At 55.3% G+C, this 20,850-nt stretch overlaps 1 protein-coding gene across 4 annotated transcripts in view; it reads right to left on the bottom strand.

Moving 5' to 3' along the window:
- Window positions 1-20,850, bottom strand: part of NLRP1 (NLR family pyrin domain containing 1) — a 37,397-nt gene that overhangs the window by 5,907 nt on the left and 10,640 nt on the right. For 2 of the 4 annotated variants that reach the window (XM_041772657.1, XM_041772658.1), the window contains exons 5-14: window positions 16,129-17,746; window positions 14,765-14,935; window positions 10,796-10,966; window positions 10,087-10,257; window positions 8,616-8,705; window positions 7,229-7,317; window positions 6,509-6,671; window positions 5,030-5,253; window positions 1,719-1,981; window positions 1,479-1,604 (exon numbers count right to left, since the gene is read on the bottom strand). In XM_041772657.1, coding sequence (XP_041628591.1) covers window positions 1,479-1,604; window positions 1,719-1,981; window positions 5,030-5,253; window positions 6,509-6,671; window positions 7,229-7,317; window positions 8,616-8,705; window positions 10,087-10,257; window positions 10,796-10,966; window positions 14,765-14,935; window positions 16,129-17,746 — 3,086 coding nt within the window. The remainder of the gene's footprint in view (window positions 1-1,478; window positions 1,605-1,718; window positions 1,982-5,029; window positions 5,254-6,508; window positions 6,672-7,228; window positions 7,318-8,615; window positions 8,706-10,086; window positions 10,258-10,795; window positions 10,967-14,764; window positions 14,936-16,128; window positions 17,747-20,850) is intronic. The other 2 variants (XM_041772659.1, XM_041772660.1) reach the window with 2 other exon arrangements.

The raw sequence follows: 20,850 nt of genomic DNA, 5'->3' as shown, positions 1-20,850 counted from the left end.
ACCTTCCGATGCCTTCCTGGCCCTCACTCAGCCCCACGGGGACACTCCTGCCATCGCCTGCCCTGAGATTAATTGCCACCTCCAGCCGCTGCCATTTTCCTAATTTCCCTGCAAGTCTGGACGCCGGGCACCCCTGGATGAGTCAGGACTCACTCCAAGATGTACTATGTGCATATCTTAAATTGGACCCCTTCTCTCCATCGCCCCCACTTGGACCTCTGACCCTCACCCCGCCAGCAGTAAGTCTGGGGTTCCAACTGTGACCCACTCTCAGGCCCACTCGAACCAGTCCAGCGCACACTGGCTGCGCCCCACGTTTCCCAAGCTCAGTAAATGGCACTCAGGCCCCACGATTTCCAGACGTAGTCATCATCCTCAACCCCATCCTCTCTCCACCACACGCTGGGTCCTATTGGCTCCATCTCTGAAGCGACCCCCAAATCTGTAGACAGCTGTTCTGCTGCAACTGCTGCCTCCCAAGTCGGGCCGCTGTGAGCTCCTGCCTGGCCTTCCACTGTTTCTACTCTTGTCCACCCACTGTCCACTCCTGCCCAGCAGCCAGGACAGTCCCTCTGAGAGTAAATCCAATCTTGAATGGCCACGTGTGAGACCCGCTAAGAGCTTGTCACCGCACCAAACTGCACAGGGGCCAACGGGGCCGATGACCGGCCACTCAGGTGACCGAGTCCATCTCTCACCCTGTTTACACCCAACCCGGCAGGAAAATCCATCCTCGGACTCCTGTCTCTTAACTCAATGTACATATCACTCCCCTCCTTCAGACTGGACACCTGTTCCCCCCTGTCACTGTCACACGGAGGCTTCAAAGACTCGTCTGGCCGCGCGAGGAGGAAAGACTGGTCTTGGTCCGGCTATACACCAGCTGCCATTCAGCAGACACTGTGGCCCAAGTGGCAAAATCTGGGCAGTGGGAAAATCTGGGTACCATGGATGACCATCCAGGCCCCGACATCACCAGTCTCCTGCCCAAATGGGCCACCTGCCCTCCCCATTCTGGCTCTGTCCTTGCTGCACGTGGGGTAGTGCCGCCCAGACACGGGTTTGCTGACTTCCGGCTAGAGCGACCTCCACCTCTGGAGAGCACTGCCATTTCCTTTGGCCTCCCTCCCCCCGAAATATCGAGTCAAAGTCCAAATCTCAGCACTTGTTCTGTGTAACCCTCCTCTCGAGAGGCCCCATGGTTCCCAGTGGCACATGTCTTCTTGCAGTGACCAGGACCACACCCGGGCTGTCCAGACGCAGGCAGTTTGGACCTGACACTTGGACACCCTTTGGTGCCCTAGGTCACATGCCAGCATCGCCCCCATCCCACACCTGCCCCTTCACCCAACTCACCTGCTCCACGCTCACCCCGACTCCTGCTGGCTGTCTGCCTGGTCCCAGCACACCCTGCACCACCAAGAGCTTCTGGACATGCCCTGTGGGTGTTCCTGGGTGGGACCTCTGACCCTGCTCACCTTGGGGATTATCTCTAGCTTTTCTGAGCCAGACACAGTGTAGCGGGAGCCCATGTAGAGCGAGGCCAGTGGGGGCGGCTTGTGTATCTGCACAAACTGGAACTTTTTCTCTTCATTATCTATGGCCTGCAGGGCACAGGAAGCCACAGATTACCCACCTGCCTCGGCTCCTGCTCCTGAGGCCCACCCTGTCCCCGGCTGACCTCACGTTTGCCCACAGCCCACCCTGGCCCGGGCCACCTTGCGGATGGAGTAGTCGCTGGGGATGAGGTATAGGTGGAAGGCGACTTCCCCGGGCCTCAGGTGATGGTACAGCAGCACAACAGAGGTGACGGGGAGGAAGCGCAGGGCGGCGTGGATGGTCCTCAGCAGGACTCCTATGGGGGAGAAGCTGGGGTTCTCCAGGACTACGTGGTCTGCCTCCACCCTGGCTGGCGTCTCCACCAGCATCCCCTCGTCTTTTAAGTGGGCTGCATAGAACAGGGAGGTGTCCACGCCGCTACCTGTCAAGGGGCGGATCCGAGACAGTGATTTAGTGTCCTCGTGGGGTCAGGGGTTGGGGTCAGGCTGGAGCTGCGGGTGTCCAGGAAAGAAGTCCAGTGGCCTACCTGGTGGTGGAGATGGGGGTCCTTCCCGGGGCCTGGGGCCTTTGGAGGCTGGGTGATCCGTAGCCACCCCCAAACTGAGCGGAGCCCGCAGCAGGCCCAGGCCCCTTCTCCCCACTGCCCTTCACCCTTCAGCTGGCAGGCTGGTGGGAGAACAAGCAGCAGGGAGGGACAGCGGGGAGCTGGGGTGACCCGCTGTGCTGTGTGCCCTCCTTTCTTGGGGTGCCTCCTCCTCCACCATTGTGGGGGCCTTGGTGGTGGCAAGTGGAGCCTCCCTCTCAGGATGACTCTGGAAGCTGCCCAACCCTGCAGCCCCAACACAGCCTCGCTCCCCAGACTCGTCCACCTGGGTCTTGACCTGGTGACGGCAGATGAAGGCACAGGGACTGTCCAGCTGCGGGAGCGGGGGAGTCCCCAGAGCAGGTGGCCGCGGTGGCAGGAGGACCCTGCGGGGCTGCATGTGCAGCAAACACCCCTCTGTGTCCTTCTGGGTGCCATCCTGGGGGCTGGCTCACCAGCATCCTTTGCTCACTGCTTCCTGCTCCTCCTTTTCCTCCTGCTGTTGCTGCTCCTCCTCCATCTCCTTCCCCTCCCTTTTCTTCTTCTCTTTCCTATCCTTCTCCTCCTTTTCTTCTTCTCCTCCTCTTTTTCTTTTCCCCTCTTCCTCCATCTCCTTCTTCTTCTCCTCCTCCTTCCTCTCCTCCTCCTCCTTCCTCTTCTCCTCTTCCTCCTCTTCTTCTTCTAGACATATTGCTTAATCTTTCATTGAACCTATCAGCTGCTCGACAACTATCCTTTACGTTCCTTTCCCACAGATGGATGGTGCCCTTGTGCTGAAGGAGAGAAAGGGAGCTGCAGAGAGGATCCTGGGCCGAGGAGCTGCCTGTGCCTAGCCTCACGGGAGACGTTCAGAGCCAGCTGTCGAGGGTAGGGGCGTTTCAGAAGCACGATCGGGGCTCAGGGACTCCACTCTTTATTATTATTCTTTAAAGATTTTATTTACTCATTTGACAGAGAGAGCACACTCAGAAGCAGGGGTAGAAGGAGAGGGAGAAGCAGACGCCCCATTGAGCAGGGAGCCTGACGTGGGGCTCCACCCCAGGACTCTCAGATCATGACCTGAGCCAAAGACAGATGCTCCACCGATGGAGCGATCCAGGCACCTGATTCTATTTTTCTTTCCATCTTTTTCTTGCTCCTAGTTTATAAACGATTCTTCTTACATATATATTGTTTGATCGATGATCCTAATGTTTTAATGTGCATAAAGTCTAAAGTATATTGATACCTTTACCTAAATATATTTAACTATTGCGACAGTGCTGCAAATGAATTTATCAACCAATATATGAATGGAACATGAAAAACATGTCCTCCTTCATGATCTAACTACACCATATGTATCCTGAGAGTGTTTCCCTCGTATAAGCTGCAACACACACTGTTCATCAAATCATCGATCATGATGAAATGAGTCAAGATCTGACATGGGGAACGGTATCAGGTTCTTCTGACTTGTTCATTAAATCAGCAGACACAGGATGCCTGCGTGGCTCAGCAGTTGAGCATCTGCCTTTGGCTCAGGGCGTGACCCCAGGGTCCTGGGATCGGGTCCTGCGTCAGGCGCCCCACAGGAAGCCTGCTTCTCCCTCTGCCTGTGTCTCTGCCTCTCTCTGAGTCTCTCATGAATAAATAAATAAAATCTTAAAAAAAAGATTTTTCTGTGTTGCAGTTGTTACGTGGGAAGGTTGGCAACCCCGCCCACTGCCTCTGACTCTCAGGGCTGCCGTTCAGAAATCAGAGGTCAGCCTAATGGCCCTGCCTTGTTGGCTGTTTGTCCTTTTGGCGGCTGCCACTGCCTTCCTTCTCGTAGGATTCCGTTTCCTGCAATGTCACTATCATGAGTCCAGATTGATTTATTTTTTTTCCCCTCTCTCTCCTGCTTTGGATTCTTGGGATTTTTTTCATCCTGAGAGCAAAGTCACACCTTTCAGTGACTCTGTAGAAATTTCTCGGCAATTCTCTCTTGGAACACTGCACCTTCTCCGTCCTGTCCTCCCTCTTCTTCTGGATTCTGATCAGATGAGCATCCGGCCTTCTCACAGCCTCTTCCATGTCACTGAATCTTGTTTTACTTTCCCACATTTTTAAAGGTTTTTCCAAGCTTTTGTTTGTTTTTAAACTCAATTTATCCTTTTTCCAGGGCATATCGCTTCCTGCTAATTTAAGGACTCCTTCTTTGAGTGTAGAAAACATGCTTATTTGATGGTTCTGTGTCTAGAGATTTCGACATCTGAAGTCTTCATGGGGCTGATTCGGATTCCTGGCGGTTTCCATTGCTTTTCATCTGTGGCGTCACCTGGCCACGTGGGACATGTCTGACTGTGAGCTCGGAGTTCCTGGAGCTTTATGGGTTGGAAGTCTTCAGAGGTGAGATGGGGCAGGAAAGGTATGCTACCCTTTATGATGTTTCCTACAGGGAAGCCCTCATCCTGCCCATAGGAACGGTCCTGCCCCCCTGCCTGGCGCTGGTCCTTGGGAACTCCAACGTCCCTGTTGGTTCATTTGACCTCACTTTGTAGGTAGCTCTGTCTTGGTGGTCTCTTCAAAAACCTCCCCTGAGCATAGGGCCTATTTCTTGCATGGGACCATGAATGACCCAGTCTGGGGGAAGAGCCCTTAATAGATGCCAATTATTACTGTCATCGAGGACAACACTTTCTACTTGGGGGAACACTCAAGGAACTCAGGCACAAAGAATTATGAGGCTGGGAGACAAAAATGCTTCACAAAAGAGGCGCCCAGAGCACGGTGCTTGCCTCCTGCAACTGTCTCAACCTTTCCGAGGAAGCCACGTGCTCCTCCCACAGGAGGGGGCCATGCAAGCCCCATCCAGGCCCATCATCACCACCCTCCCTGGCTCCGGCCCTCCTCCCTCCTACTCACCTTGCAGGTCCACGAAGTGAGGGAGGCACACAGTAGCCACGGCCCCTGGCTCAGCCTTGATGTCAAACAGAGGCCCTGCCACCATCCAGCTGTGCCATAGGCCGGCCCTGGGCAGGTGCTGGTCCCAGATGCAGAATTCAATGTCAATGGTCACTGGCCCTCTCACCTCAAAACGGAGGCCTGTGTCGGGCCAGTGGTAGGAGCCGGCCACAGGCAGGTGAACCCTGTGTGGTGGACAGGAAATTACCCTATGCAAACTCACCGAGCACCGCAGGAATGCCAGACCCTGTGTAGGGTGGTGGGTTGGGTGGAGTGGCCACAGCCCAGCTGTCAGGGTCAGAAGGACCTGGGTTTGAGCCCTGCCTCCTCGGCCCTCGGCCTGTGGCTCCCCGGGAATGTCCCTGAGCTGCCCCAATCACAGCGTTCTGCTCCGTAAACCCGGATGAGCATCACACCCATGTCAGCAGTGTGAGTGCTGAGGGACCTGCGCGGACTTCCCATACACCAGGGGTGGTGGTGGTGATGCGACCACCACAGTGACGGCCATGAACCCAGCAGGTGCTCTTTTTTGTAACGGTCCATTTGCCAGTAACTGGTGACAATCTACCAATAAGATGAATGACACAGCCTTGGGGACAAAAACAGTTCTGCAGGGGTCTTGAGCGACTTTCCCAAAGGTCCCCACACAGGGAGTCCTGGGGTTGCAAGCAGTCAGCGTCCATAGGGGCAGGGTGGACCGGTGTCTCAGCTGAGGTGAGGTGTGTGCTGGTGTTGGGTGAAGGGCCATATGCTGTGGAGGCAATGGTCGGCTTGACCACAGGCGCCCGGGCTGCACGGGGTGTGCAGATTGCGGGACAGGAGTGGGATCTGAGCAATGACAGATTGTACGACTGGGACACATCACCTGTACGGACGTTTCTCGGACCGGCAAGTGCATCTGAACACACACTGGGTGTGAGCTGATCCGAGAGACTGTGATAAACATCACACCTGCTGATGGTTACTGTGCTCATCGAACAAAAGGCGTGACCCCGGGGTCCTGGGATTGAGGTCTGCATCATGCTCCCTGCAGGGAGCCTGCTTCTCCCTCTGCCTGTGTCTCTGCCTCTCTCTGTGTGTTTCATGAATGAATAAATAAAATCTTTTAAAAAAATAAAGAAAATGCTCTAACAACAGAAGATGGGAAAACAGAATAAATCTAGCAAAATGGCTGTGGAAGTTGGGTGAGGAGTACCCGGAACTTGCTTGGACACCGTGTTAGCCCGTGGCTGGAAGTTCTCATGGTAAGACCTCCTTGTCTGTAATACGAGCGCTGGCTCAGCATCTAGGCCGTGGCTGCACCTGCTGGCTTGGACAGGGATGGAGCCCAGAGTGCTGGATGTGGCGCTGTCCGGGTGTGGGGAGCGGGTGTGGGGAACAGATGTGAGGATGGGGACCTGGGAGGGCCACTGGGGACAGCAGGGCACCCCCCTTCCTCACCGGTAGAGGCTTCCATCCTCGGCCAGCCACTCGGGAGCCACAGGCCCCAGGGGGCCCCAGAAGCCATCCCCGGTCCTCAGAGGCTCTGTGTTCAGGTCCCACGGGGCAGCAGGAGAGGGTGGGCGACCCAGCTGCACCTGGCCTACCTGAGGGCAGCTTCCCTCTGGAAATGGGGCAGGACAGGAGTCAGCTCCAGGTTCCCTATCTGGGAGTTCCTGGTTCCCTGTGGATACACCATGGCAGGGACCTCCCGAGGCTGGGCTGCCTGGCCTGGGCCACAGCGTTGGACTTCTGTCCTGCCCCTGCCCCTGCCCTCCCCCAGCCCTGCTCCTGACCCTGCCTCTCTCCAGTCCCTGCCCCTGCCCACTCATCCAGAAGTCCTGCTTTCCCCAACATGCTGCAGGTAGGCAGCTTGTGGGCAGAACATGACTCAAAAGGTGGATGGGCAGGGATGGAGGGGTGACTCTCAGGCCTCTGAGGCCTGGTGTGGGCCTCGGGGGGCTGGGCCCTGGTTCCGAGTCTAAGCCATGCTGTGCATATTTGCAGAGAAGCAGCCCAGACCCCAGGCTGGGACAGAGGGAGATAGAAATCTTGTTAAATTCTCAGAGTGGAAGGTTCTCTGGGGGGAGCCCGCCCTGTTCCACCCCAGAGCCAGGGGGATGGAGCTGCCCTGGGACCCTTCCCCTTCGTGATACTCCTGGCCTGGACCCTTCACAGTACCTGATCCTTGTCTCTGCTGCTTGAGTGAGGACGTGCCACTCGTCTCTCCCCCACTCAGGCCCTCAGTGGGGACGGTTGCACTTGGCTTCCTAAGACACAGAGGCATTCACTCTCCCTGAGATTTCATAGGAAGCTGGGGCTGTCTCTGTGTCACCCTTGCTTAAACTTCCCTTGCCCCGGTTTGAACCTGTGGCCCGAGTCCAGGTTCTGCAATAGGTCCCTGCCCTGGGAATGACCCACCGGCTCAGCCATCCAAGCCAGAGCTGGGGTGTCATCCTGACTCCCCCCAGACCCCCAACAAGAGCTGACTGGTCACTTGTCATTCCCTCCAAAAGCCACCTTCTTTGTATCCTTTCCCCCTTGTCCTGGCATAGCAGCCACTCGAGTCCCCGCTCAATGTCATCCATCGTTTATGGGATAAAGGCTTCGCTGTGCCCACCTCCTGCTCACTCACCCTCTCGAGTAAAATTTACCTGGAGCTTGCTTGTCAGACACACATTCCTGGACACCCCCACCCCCTTCCTGGCCCAGAGATTCTGATTCAGCAGGTCCGGAGGGGACCTGAGAATCTATATTTCTAACGAGGTTCCAGGTAATGCTGGGGCTGGTCCCAACACCTGGCCTCGGCTGTTCCTCGGAGGAGCTAAGCTCTGAGCCTCTACCTCTGCCTGGAATCTGCCCCTTCTCAGCGCAGCATGCCCCCACCCCACCCCCGCATTTCTCAGGGCTCAGCTGTGCTCCTTTGGACAGGGTCCAGCCAGCTCTGGAACATGCTCACTCTGGCCCTAGGTACAGCTTCCCGGGCTGGCGGGTGGCTTGGGGCAAGCTTTTGGTGCACTTGGGCCCAGCTCCCTGCAGCTCCCTGCGGCTCTCTGTGATGTGCCTCACACATGGTGAGTCTGCGGGAGCGTCTGCCTGGCCTCACGCCCTTTTCTGTCCACTGTGCGTGAGTGCGGCAGCCAAGAACCCACTGATGCACAGTCAGGCCCCACGGGCCCCACACCTGGGTAGGGGGCAGCACAGTGGGTTCCCTGTGGGGAGGATGGACTCTGACTGGGCCTGCCTGTCTACCTGCCTGTCTGCTTGCACATCCGCCCGCCTGGGGCTGGTCTGGTCCCAAGCCTCTCACTCCTTGTCTTTGCCTCTCCCTTGTGGTCACTGTTCCTCATTCCCAGTCCCACCACTTTACCGGTGCCTCTGCTGTGTTCGTCCCCCTGGTCATCCGCCAGAAGGGTTGAGCCTTCCTGGCATCCTCCTGGGTCTGTCTGCCTCCACCCCGGCTCTTTCCCTGTTTATTGGCTCTGGGGCGGGGGGCCTCAAACATGCCTCCTTGGGCCTGGGTCAGCCTGAGGAGGCTCTGGGTTCCCCACTCCCCGGCCCTTCTTACCATTTGCTGCAGATGAACAGCTGAGGTTTCTCCTCCTGCAGGGCCCTCAGCATCTGTGTCATCTCCTCACTTAACTGGGTCTGGTCCAGCCTACAAGCACAGAGGAAGCCTGGTTCTCCTGGGGTGGCGGTGGTGGTGGTGGTGGTGGTGGTGCACATGATCCCGCAATGCTCTCGAGGGCCAAGATGTGACAAGTAGCTGCAGAGCAGGGACACGAGTCCCTCCCCCTGGCAGAGACCAAGCCTGGGAAGCCCTCTCACGTGCAGGAGACCCCTACGTGGGGAGGGCACCAGGGGTGGAGGCAACAGCCCCCGGGTCATGAAGGGTCAGTGTCAGCTTGGGGACGGCCCCCTGCACACTGTCTAGTGCCCTAGCGTCCAGCCCCCTGTGTCTGGCCTACTCTCCCTAGGTTTGAGATCCCAGGCTGCATAGATGCCTCCGAGGGCCGGCTGGAGCTGACTGGGGTCAGGGCATGTGGGTCCTGGAGCCCCTGGCCACCTGAGCCAAGCCAGGGCCACAGGGAGGGGTGTAGACAGAAAGAGCCATGGATTGTTTTCAGGCCATGGAACAAAGAGGCAGGAGAGAGCGGCCTTGGGACGGCTGCTCCAGGACAATTGTGCAGGCGTCAGGGCGGGAGGGAGGGCGGCCCACTGCCTCTACCCTGCATACCCCCTCTACTCTGTGCCTGTCTTGCCTGGGCCGGGCCCCCGAGGCTACACCACCCCTGCCTGCCCCCCCCCATCCTACAGACTCAGAGGACCTTGGCTTTCCCTTCCTGGCCCCCAGCCCCCAGGGGAGCTCAGAAATGTGTATTTGTTGGGACGCCTGGTGGCTCAGCGGTTGAGTGTCTTCCTTGGGCTCAGGGAGTGATCCCGGGGTCCTGGGATTGAGTCCCACATTGGGCTCCCCACAGGGAGCCTGCTTCTCCCTCTGCCTGTTATCTTTGTCTCTCTCTTTCTGTATCTCTCATGAATAAATAAATACAATCTTAAAAAAAAAAGAAATGTATATTTGTGTGTCTGCATGACGAGCATCCCCCTCATTCCCAGCGGAGTGTGAGTCAGGAGGGCAGGGCCCGTGTCTGCTTGCTCTGTCCCCTGCCCTCCCGGCTGGGCCCACTGGGGGCTCCCCTGGCTGACGGAGAAGTGGCCTGCAGGTCCCCCTGCGCGTGCCCGCCACACTCGGGGTCATCACGTCATCCTGCCCGACTGTGTCCCCATATGTCTGAGTTCTGACCTGCATTGCGCTCCGTGCAGCTGGCAGGGTGGACGCCAGGGCCCATTACACACGTGGAGACACTTGAGTCTCCAATGAACACTGGCACCCAGGCCCGTGGCCTGAGTGGATGGAGGAGCCCAGGTGACCTACATTCTTGGGGCCCTTTGCCTGCCCCTGTCCACCTCCCGGCTCCATCGTCATGGCCACCCTGCTCTGTTCCCCCGCCTCTGCCGCCAGGTCCCGTGAGCCTTACCACAGCAGCGTGAGCTGGCAGGTGGGGCGCCCAAGGCCTCCGCACAGCAGCCGCACGCCGACGTCGCCCAGCTCGTTCTGCTGCAGGTCTAGTTCTGTGAGGAGGGGGCTGGTGCTGAGCGCGGAGGCCAGGGCCCCGCAGCAGCAGGACGTGAGGCCGCAGCCAGCCAGCCTGCAGGAAAGGCGCCCCACACCCCCGTCAGCAGCCCCAGCAGCCTCCCATCGGGGTGACTGTGGGCTGGTTTCCCTTTCTAGCTCCTGGAGCCCTTTGGAAGTTCTGGGGTGACAGCCGAGGGGCCTAAGGGCTCTCCTGCCTTGCAGGAACCTGAGAGATTTTAATTTTCTGCCTGTAGCCGTGGAGCCATGCAGGAGGGAGAGGCAGCCTCCCTTTGTCCCCTGGGGTCCCTCCGGCCCCCTTGTCCACCTGGGTCTCCCCGCTGACCGCACGGTGCTTGAGGGGTGCCCAGAGCCAGCTGACCTGGGAGCTCTGGGGGTGCAGCCTCGAGGGTGCCTCCAAGGCAGGAGGACAGACGTGAACCTCCAACACAAGGAAGTGCAGGGGAGCGAGGCGGCTTCCGTGGGAATGGAGGGTCTGTCCTGGTCTGTACCCGGGGCCCCTGGCTTCTGTCAGCCCTGTGTCCTGGGGTGGTAACCCCGCCCGCCTCCCTTCCACTCCTCTCCCCCCACAAACTGTCAGTGAGGACAATCACAGCAGCCGGCGGAGCCTGCAGGCCGGCTTGCTCAGCCCCTTGCTCAGATGCTGGGCTCCAGCGTCCAGGAGCAAGTTGAAACTCAGCTCCAGCTCCGCCAGGGCCGGGCTGGCACTCAGCGCAGAGGCCAGGTCGCTGCAGCCCTCCGCCGTCAGGCCGCAGCCGGCCAACCTGTGGGAGATACACACCCGCCCATGCCGAACACGCCTGGGACCGGCCTCTTGCCTTGGCTGACGGCCGGAGGCTCATCTCCCACCTGCCTTGCGTCTTACCTGGGTGAGGTCTCGCGTGAGCACCGTCTCTACTAACCTGCACGGCCCTCCCTGGCCATGTAGCTGGCTTCCTGCCCACCCCCCGGCTTCCAGAGGGTAAGCTCCCTGAGCAAGGACCTGTGCCCATTTCTGTTCCTGGCCATTGTCCTGAGTGCCCAGGATGGTGTCTGGCACACAGTAGGCGCTCAGCCCTCGGCCGCCCACTTCTCTGCCCCCGAAGCCATGCGGTCCCACTTAGCCTTCTTCTCTCTGCTCATGGACCCTTGTCCCCGTGGCGCCTGGATTGGACATGCTGAGGATCCAGGTTGGACACCTTGGAAGAAGTCATGGTGGCAGCCATCCATGTCCCGGGCTGGGGGCCTCGCAGCATGCTGGGTGATCTAGTGGGGACTGCTCCGGATACCTAGAGCATCCTGGCAATGCCCTTGCAGGGGTGGGGGTGGGTCCTCTCATCTGCTTCAAGTCAGGGTGGTGGTCCTCGGCCGGGCGGAGGGGAAGGGTCTCCCATCACCAGGCAGGGGTGATGTCTGCCTTTATCTTTCTACCGCCTTTGGGGCACGAGTCTGGCAGCTGGTGGGAGGAGAAACCTGGCATCTGGTGGGCTGTGCGGGCACGCTGGCCTGCGGGATGGTGTGCACGCACCTGCTTGTACCTCTGTGTGTGGGAAGGACTCTGACGTCACACAGCACATGGGAAACACCATGAGAGTGGGGCTTGTGGAAGAGGAAAACAGGCTTTATATCCAAGTGCCTTTAATGGCACTTTTCCCCCCTGATGTTGGAGCTGGGGACACTGCGTTTTCATTTTGTATTGGGTCCTGCAAACTGATTAGCTGGTCCTGAGCAGGTGGGGCAGGTTTTCTCTGCTTAGGGAAAAGAGTTGATTTTGGGAAGGGCTGAGCTTGAGGAGCCTCTGGGATTCCCCAGAGGAGAGTGTCAGGGTGGGGTATGGAGCTAGGGCTGTACACATGACAGGTGCCTGCAGGGAGTGGGCGTGGGATGTGATGGGAAGGCTCTGACGAGGAGGGAAGAGGCTCAAGGTGGCGCCCCCTCCCCAGGCTAAAATCCCCATTCTCTTAATGTCCACAGGATCTGATTTCCCCTCCTACTTTTTCCCTGGACTTCCTTGCCTGGCCTGGAGTCTGAGGTCCCCTGCATCAGGGACATGTCCCACCACCTGGCAGCTTTGTGTGTGCCCTTGGCCCTTAGTTACATCTTCCTGGGCAATCTCTGCCTTCCCCTTCTGCTCCCAACCCCAAACCATACAGACCATGGTCCGAGAAAGCCAGGGGTCCAACTGGCACAGGTCCCCACATGTTACGCCCATTGCATCTCATACCTGAAGGTCGCCTTTGCAGACGGCCACCTCCCACCAGCCACACCCTCCTAGACTGACATTTCCTCGCCTGGCGTGTCCCAACTCCCATTCGTGGGCACACCCATTTCCACCAGTTGCATCTCTGCTTTGGCGACCCATCTCGGCATCAACAAATGTGTCTCTCCTGCGGCTTCACCTGTCTCCAAAGACCCGCCATTCGAGCTGCACTGTGTGGATCCCTTTCTTCAAATCCCCAGCCCTGCCTCACCCCACCCAGGACTTGTCTTCAGCTCTGGTCACCGGGTAAACAGAAATGCTTGTCCCTGCTGTGCCATGCTCATAGGTTCTTTCCTGAAGGCCCACAAAGACATGGAGATGATGAAGGCCTACACCCCCATGAGGCTGTCTGATGAGGACAGCTATCTCCACCAGGGCAAGAGGTCAGAGGTAGAGGCCAGGATTCCTGAATCTCTTTCAAAAGTCCTTCCTGCCAGACCTGGGCAGCTCTTGTCCCAGTGGTTTTGGGAGGGGATACAGGAGGTCACAAGGAGGTCATACGAAGCTGGATTTGCCTTCTTAATCTGTCGGCTCCACTTCTGCTCCGTCTCTTACTGCTGCCTTTTGTTTGCTCCCCTGGGGATCTAGTTTGGATTCCACGGCCATCATCATCAACATCCTAAACGCGACCTTCCACCGTATCCTTCTGGCTAACCCCAAGCTCCACCATTTTTCTGCCTCCCCGCAGCCCCCAACCCTGAACCTAACACCCAGTCCCTGCCTGAGGGACAGGGCAGGTGGTGGCCGCTAGGAATCGCACTATCACGGGCCTCATCGATGCCTGGTGGGCGGAACCCCCCACTTCACAAGGTCCACTTCAGAACGCTACCTTCCCTGAACCTCCACACCCTCAGCACCCAACTCCATGCCTATGTCACAGAGAAAAACGGGGCCACCAGATGGGGACCCTGCAGCATCCCATGGTCCAACCTGCATGCCTCCCTCCCTCTGTCCCGACCCTGCCTCCCTCCCTCATATGGTAGAGGAGGCGCTCCCTCCCCTCTAAGGCCAGTGATCCCTCTACTCCTTCCCTGACCCATCACTTAACTATTCTCCTGTACCTTTCATGGTCGAATTTCACATTCAGGTCTTTCCCTTCTTAAATGCAGGCCAGTGGTCACACACATGCATTGTCAGCTGGTCCCACGTTTCCCTCTGCTTTAACTCTTCCCTCCTCTTTATCACCCAAGTCTTGATATTGAGTCTCATTTTCTGCCCCTGCCTCTGCTTAGACTGGAATGGCTCACTCTGGACGCTGGCTCCCCTCACATCGCAAAAGCTGCTCCTGCTAAGATCATCCATCGTGATTTCCCTATCTCAAATCCAGAATCCAACGGTGGACAGTTTTCACTCCTTGTTTTACTTGGCTTCCCTGCAGCAGCGATCCCTGCTGGCCACACTGTCCTTGGAGCCCCTGTCCTCTTAGGCACCACCACGGAACATGCCCTCCTGGTGTTCTTCTCACCTCCCTGGCCGCTTCTTCTCAGTCTTCTCTGTTGGCTTTTCTTTTCTGAGCATTACACGTTGGGGGGGATCTCCCAATGCTCAATGTGCAAGCTTATCCTTGCATATGAATTTTAGGATCAGCTCAACCCCTTCCACAAGAAAGGCAGGTATGATTTTGATCCGGGTCAAGTTGAATCTGTACAGCGGTTGGGTGAGTGTCGCCACATAAGGATATTCATTTTTTTTCCGATTCATGAACATGGGATTTCCTCCCATTAGTGAAGCTTTCATTTAATTTCTTTTCATCATGTTTTACAGTTTTTGGTATGTAAGCCTTGGCCTTCTTTTGTTAAATTTATTTCTAAATGTTTTTATTCTTTTTGATGCTATTGTAAAGAAGAGTTGTTTTCTTCATTTCTTTTTTTTTTTTTTTGATTGCTCATTGCTAGTGTGCAGAAGCACTATTGACTTTTATCCTAAAATCTTGGTGAATTTGTTCATTAGTTCTCATAGCTATTTCTGTGGATTCCTTACAATTTTCTATACGTAAGATTATGCTATCTTCAAATAACTAGTTTTATCTCTTCCTTTCTAGTCGGGGAATCTTTTATTTCTTTTTCTTTTCCTTTTTCCCTTTTCTTTTTTTTTCTTTCCTTTCTTTTCCTTTCCTTTTCTTTTTTTTCTTTTCTCATTCTTCCTTTCATTTTTCCTTTTCTTATTCCTTTCCCCTTTCCTTTCCTTCCCTTTCCCTTTCTCTTTGTCCTGGATAGACCCTCTGGTACAATGTGGAATAGAAGTGCCAAAAGTGCGGTCAGCTTCCACCTCAGCTCTCCTCCTGCCCATCCCTGCTTCAGAGCAGACCCCAGGACAGACTCACCGCACAGTCTCCAAGTGGCAGCAAGGGAATTTCAGGGCTTTACAAAGACTCTGAACTGCGGGGTGGCTCAGGTGATTTCCACTCAGGTCCAGCTCCTTCAGGCTTCCAGAGGCCCGGAGAGTGGAAAAGAGAACCTGCCAGCAGGCATCTGTGACTGGGACCCAGCTGAACCTGGGGGAGGGGGAGAGGGACAAACAACCTAATGCCTGGGAATAGAGAAATGGTTAAAGCAGTCATGGCGCCTTTCCCATGGTGTATCGACCATGTGGTCATTCAGAATGAGGTTGTGCCGGGCTTCCTCATCACACAGGAAGACAGCATTGATATAACAACTTGGACACCTGGTTGACTCAGTAGGTGGAGCGTCTGACTCGATCTGGGGGACATGGGTTTGAGCCCGATGTCAGGGGTAGAGATTACTTAAAAAATAAAATATAAAAATAAAATATACAGTATAGTTCAGCTCTGCCAAAGAATCGAACACAGCCGAAAAACTGGGGGCACCCGGGATCTCTGTTGATGAAGCTTCTGCCTTTGGCTCAGGGCGTGATCCCAGGGTCCTGGGATCGAGTCCTGCATTGGGCTCCCTGCCTGCATCTCCCTCTGCCTGTGTCTCTGCCTCTCTCTGTGTGTCTCTCATGAATAAATAAATAAAATCTTTTTTTTTTTAAAATTTTTATTTATTTATGATAGTCACACACAGAGAGAGAGAGGCAGAGGGAGAAGCAGGCTCCATGCACCGGGAGCCCGATGTGGGATTTGATCCCGGGTCTCCAGGATCGCGCCCTGGGCCAAAGACAGGCGCTAAACCGCTGCGCCACCCAAGGATCCCAATAAAATCTTTTTTTAAAAAAAGTATCTGCTCCATCATCTCAAACAGGGTGGGATTCAGGCTGAGTGATAGTGCATCACTGGCAAAAAAGAAGCAAGCCAGTTTTTTCAGGGGGGAAAATAGAGAGTCTCTTTCAGGCATACACATTCTCAGGGGATGGGGGTAGGGGGATGTCTCAGGGCCAATGCCATTGTCAACAGCCACCAAGGGGTTGCCTGAAGCAGCTGAGCGAGTAGATTCTCCATGAAAGAGAGAAACAGAGACAAGCTGGCTGGGTGGAGGGGACCTCAGACCAGCATGGGGGGTGGGAAGGAAGGTGCTCAGGAGAGAAGATGGCGATTGTCAAAGAGACAGGCAAGATGCTGCAGAGGTTCTCAGGTGGTCAGGGAACGGGGCTCAGATTTGGTGAAGCCACTGGCAACTTGGGTTCTTTGGCCCCTGGCGCCAGGCTGAGTGGGAGCGGCTGCAGCGCCCCACACGGGGGTGAGGGGGATCTCGCCATGGGTCTGGCGGAGTGGTGTGGGGGACTCACAGAGCCACACTGGAGGGCCTCCATGCTTGTCCATCCCACCGACTCTCATTCAGTTGAAGCCTTTTCACGTGGGAGCAGAATTTAAAGCAGAAAGTGCACACCAGGAACTCCATGCCAGTTTGGACACACACGCTCCTCCCGTGGAAATGGGCCATGGCCCGTGTCAGCAAGTCCTCGTCCTGAATCTCGTACAGGCAGTGGAGCAAGTGCAGAGAGCATGGCTGAGGTGCGGAGAGCTGAGGCCAGAGCCCTGCCTCAGCCCAGCGCAGCAGGTCCCGCTTCCTCTCCCAGGGCAGCTTGCACTGGAAGACCGCCTCCATCTCTCGCTCCCCTTGCTCACTCAGAAGGCCAAAGAGGAAATGTGTGGTTGGGGCCCCAAACAGGTCATGTCTCTCATACACCTCTAGCAGTTTCTCTGCCCCTCTGATGCTGTCGGGGTGAGGGCTTCTGCCATCCTCACCCCCCAGCACGCAGGACACGGCTGCAAAGAACTCCTGGAGACAGCGGTGAGCCAGGTGGTAGTTCAGAGGAGAGGGATGCTTTCGGAGGATGCCTGTCTTTAAGAAAGTGGAGATGGTGGCCTCATCGAACCCGTGCTTCCTGAGGTCCCTCCTGCTGAGCAGGTTCGTTCCCCGCCAGAAGCCCTCAGCGGCCAGGGAGCAGAAGCCCCTCAGCTGCGCCCCAAGGAGTTGGGCTGGGAGAACCTGGGAGAGGTAGTATAGCCAGAGGGCCGTGGTGGTCTGGGATGAACCCAGTGAAAGCTCCTCTCCTCGCTGCATCTGCTTCTTCAGGCAGGTGCACAGCAGCCAGGACACCAAGGGCACGAGGCACATGGTTAACAGCGTTGGGTTTAACTCAACCAAGCTGAAGGCTTGGGTGGCTTGGCTTTTGTTCTTGAAATACTTGTAGAAGTACTCCCTCCTGCCGGACTCGGAGAACCCCAGGACCTCCACCCAACTTGGCTGCCCCATGGAGGGAACAAGCCTCCGCAGAGCTGTGGTCCTCACTGTAACCAGCAGGGACACCTCGGGAAGCACAGTTTTGCCCAGCAAGCTGCCCAGCAGTGCGTACACTGGCCGCTGCTTGCTCCAGGACGAATGCAGCTCCGACTCCTGCTCCCCCAAGACCCATCTTGGCTCATCCAAATCATCGAGGATGAAGAGCAGCTGCCCTGGCTGAGACAGGATCTGTTCAGCGGGAAGTACAGGGGCGGCCTGGGCCTTGGTGATGAGCTCAGTGAGGCTCATGGTCTCAGACTGGGCCAGCTCTCTGCAGTTAAAGTAGAAGACATGTCGGAAGCGGTCCTTGTAGAGCCGGCCTTCCTTCCACGCCGTCCTTACCCGCCTGGCCAGTGTTGACTTCCCGATGCCTGCAACCCCATGCAGTATGACTGTTTGGGCACCTAGGCCTGGGCCAAATAGGTCTTCAACCTCAATCAAATGTCCTTGCTTCTCTGCCCCATGGTGCCATCTTCCCTTGATTAGGGACTTGTGGCCTCTAGGGTAAGGCTGATGCAGAAGCAGCAGCTGTATGAATATCTGGTGCAGGTCCTTGTCTTCCCACGACCATGTGGGGTAGGGCTTCTTTCTCCTCTGGTGCTGATACATTTCTGTGATTCCTGTTAAGGGAGGGAAAGATGGGACATAAAGATATGGAACAGATCTGCCCCTGAGCTCTCTCATTAATCCACTCAGCATCTGCTCTGGGCATCCCCTCCAAGCCACTGTGCTCTGCTGGCTGCCGATGCCGGCATGTTCTCACCTATATAGTGGTTGGAGCATGGGCTACAGGAAGGAAACCCCAGCTTTCCCTGACCTGACCAAATCACATTCCCTGGTGACTTTCCTTCGCACCGTAGATATACATCAAAGGCTTACTCTGTGCCAGGTGCTGCTCCGGAGGCTGAGAGTAAAGAAGGAATGAAACACACACAACTCTGTTCTCCTGAAGCCTGTGGGCTAAGCCATTTGCCCAATTGGGCCTCAGTTTCTTTACCCGTAAACGGGGGGTCGTGACATGTCTTTGTAGGAGGTCACAGAGGACAGAAGGAGATAACGTTGGCTGCTGACAGTACCTTCAGCTCCTACCACCGAGGCCCAGGCCAAGGATGTCCTTCTGGCTGCACCTGTGGTTGTCTCCCAGCCCTTGGTTGGAGCAGGCTAGGAATGCTGGAGGGGTCAGTGCTCCAGGAGGAGCCCTGGACCAACAGCAGGTGGCGGTACCCTGCCCCGAGGAGAGAGAACTCTGAGGTGTGTTCTACACAGTCCTGCATAGATCCCAGCAACATCAAATCTCAGTTCCTCCCAAGGTCACTTTCCCCAAAAGGCAGGTTGCTTTGGCTTCTTTCCTTCTCTGTTTCACTTCTTCTCTCTCCTACTATTGTTTTTGGGGAGTATCTTTCCCAGTTAACCACCTGTACTCACACCCCCACTCAGGGTCCACCTCTTAGGGAACTGGCCTGAGACAGACGGGAAGGTGTTTTGTGAGCTGTGAGGGGCTGACATGTCCCCCAGGAAGGGGCCTCAGGATCCTCTCTTAAATTCCACCTGGAATAATTGTTAAACCCCCATGTCCTTCTTCCCCTCAGAATATACCAGGCACTTCTCACTTCTCTCCTTTGGCAACTTTTAGAGATGATACAAGTGACTCCTTTGGGTCCTGAGGCTCAGCTCATTTTGGAAAACTGCAGGGCTTCCAGAGTTGAGGGCACCTTTCCTACCTTTGTCAGTGTGCTGAGAAGAATCTGGGGGGACAGTAGGACATGTGGCCAATCCAGGCCTTTAACACCCAAGGCATTTGTACCCAATGAATTTGCATTGGATGTTAAAGGCATAGATTGACTTCAGAGGTAAGGGTCACTTCCATCTCTGAAGTCATAACCTATAGACCTGTTTTTATTGTCACTTGTGAGAACATTTCTGGAAATTTGACAATCTTCTAGGATCATCAGTGTGGCCACTCTGGGTCCTGGCTATGGGTTGCCCCACTCAGGGCCCTGCATCTGCCTGAGTTCCTTAGAGAGGGCTTAGTTTTTTCTTGGTGCCATGTTCTCCAGAACATCCCGTGGATCTGTTAGCGTGCCACAGACCTAAACCCTCTTTATTCAGTTATATTCTAAAAATCCTCCCTCTACCACCAGTACCTCTAATAATACACTTGGATGGGGGTTAGCAAACACCAGCCAAATCCAGCTGGACACCTGCTGTATAACCTATAACCTAAGAATGGTTGCTAACATTTTTAAACAGGTGAAAAAAATAAAAAGAACTTCTCACTGCATGTGAAAATTTAATAAAATTCAGAATTTAGTGTCCATATAGTTTCATGGCATCACAGCCATGCCTACTGGATTAGATATTGTTTATGTCTTCTTTGAGGCTACGATGGAGAGTGAAAGAGTTGCCGTAGGGCCTGTGTGCCCCCAAAAGCCTAAAATATTACTGTTTTCTCTTGTACACAAAACCTTGCCTACTTTTACTCTTTGTATGTCAAAAGTAACACCGTGTGGGTTTTGCACTTGCTATGGAACTGTTGTTGGGATATTATTTTATTCATGTTTCCCAGCTAAGGCAGTCTTTTATAATTTAGAATTGGGGGGAACTGACATTAGCAGGATGGGGAGTAGGAGTAATTGTATCCCACCACACACAAAACAATTAGATAGCTACCTATTCGTGAATGCAAATAGCTTCAGGTGGGCCCAATAACTCAGTTAAGAACCTACAGCAACACAGTGCAGAAAAAGGATAACCACAAAATAAAAGGATTACTGGCGCGATCAGCCTCGCATAGACATCTGGGGAAGGGTAGGGACAATGAAGAAGGGTGAGGATGACAAATATCAGCCATACAACAGGTGCCATTGTGGTGCCTAGGGGTCTGCTCTAGGGAGGAACCAGCAGTCTTTGCAGCTGAAGACCTCAGTGATCCTACTATGGACTCTCTGCAAGAGGACCCCATAGTGTTTGTAGGTGTGGACTTCAGTGGCCTGCTATATAGTGGATGCCAGAGGCTTCTGCCATGGAGGTACCCTAACAGCCATTGCCACAATGGACTCCTCTGGGCAGGTATGAGGGGTAGGAGAGAGATAATGCTGAGCCCCCCTTCCCGAAAGTGCTGTTGGTACGAGGGGCCTAGCCTCCCCAAGTCTATACAAGGCTGGGACCCCAGAGCTGTGAATGCTCTGTGTGCATTCATGCTTTGAACTCCAGCTCTGTGGTTCCTTTGTACGTGACTGTGCATCAGAACGCCACCATGAGGGTGCCTCCAAGCTGGAACCAGTGCCAAATGGGATCCTCTTGGCCATAATATCCACAGGGGCAGGATAAGACGTCAGGAGGTCCCCAGCAGCCTTGGCTGTCAAGGACCACTTCCATCTTCACTGACACTGACCTCAGATGATGAAACTATATGGAAATCACTAGAGCCTTTCTGGAATCAGAACTGTGACCTCTACCCAGTCTGTGCCTTCACTTCCACCCACAGATGAGGCATTTCCCCACCAAAATCAGTCCATAAAGTCTGGATGAGGTGAAAACTTCATCAAATGCACAGATATCAACACCAAGCTGCAAGAAACATGAGATGATAAGGAAACATGACATCCCAGAGGAACATAATACTTTTCCAGCAATCACCACCCTCCACCAATGGAGATCTGTGAATTGCCAGACAAAGAATTCAAAATAATTATTTCAAGGAAGCTCAGAAAGCTATGTGAAA

The sequence above is a fragment of the Vulpes lagopus genome, chromosome 10 (assembly GCF_018345385.1).
Source record: "Vulpes lagopus strain Blue_001 chromosome 10, ASM1834538v1, whole genome shotgun sequence".
Lineage (NCBI taxonomy): Eukaryota > Metazoa > Chordata > Mammalia > Carnivora > Canidae > Vulpes > Vulpes lagopus.
This window is presented reverse-complemented; position numbering and strand designations above follow the sequence as displayed.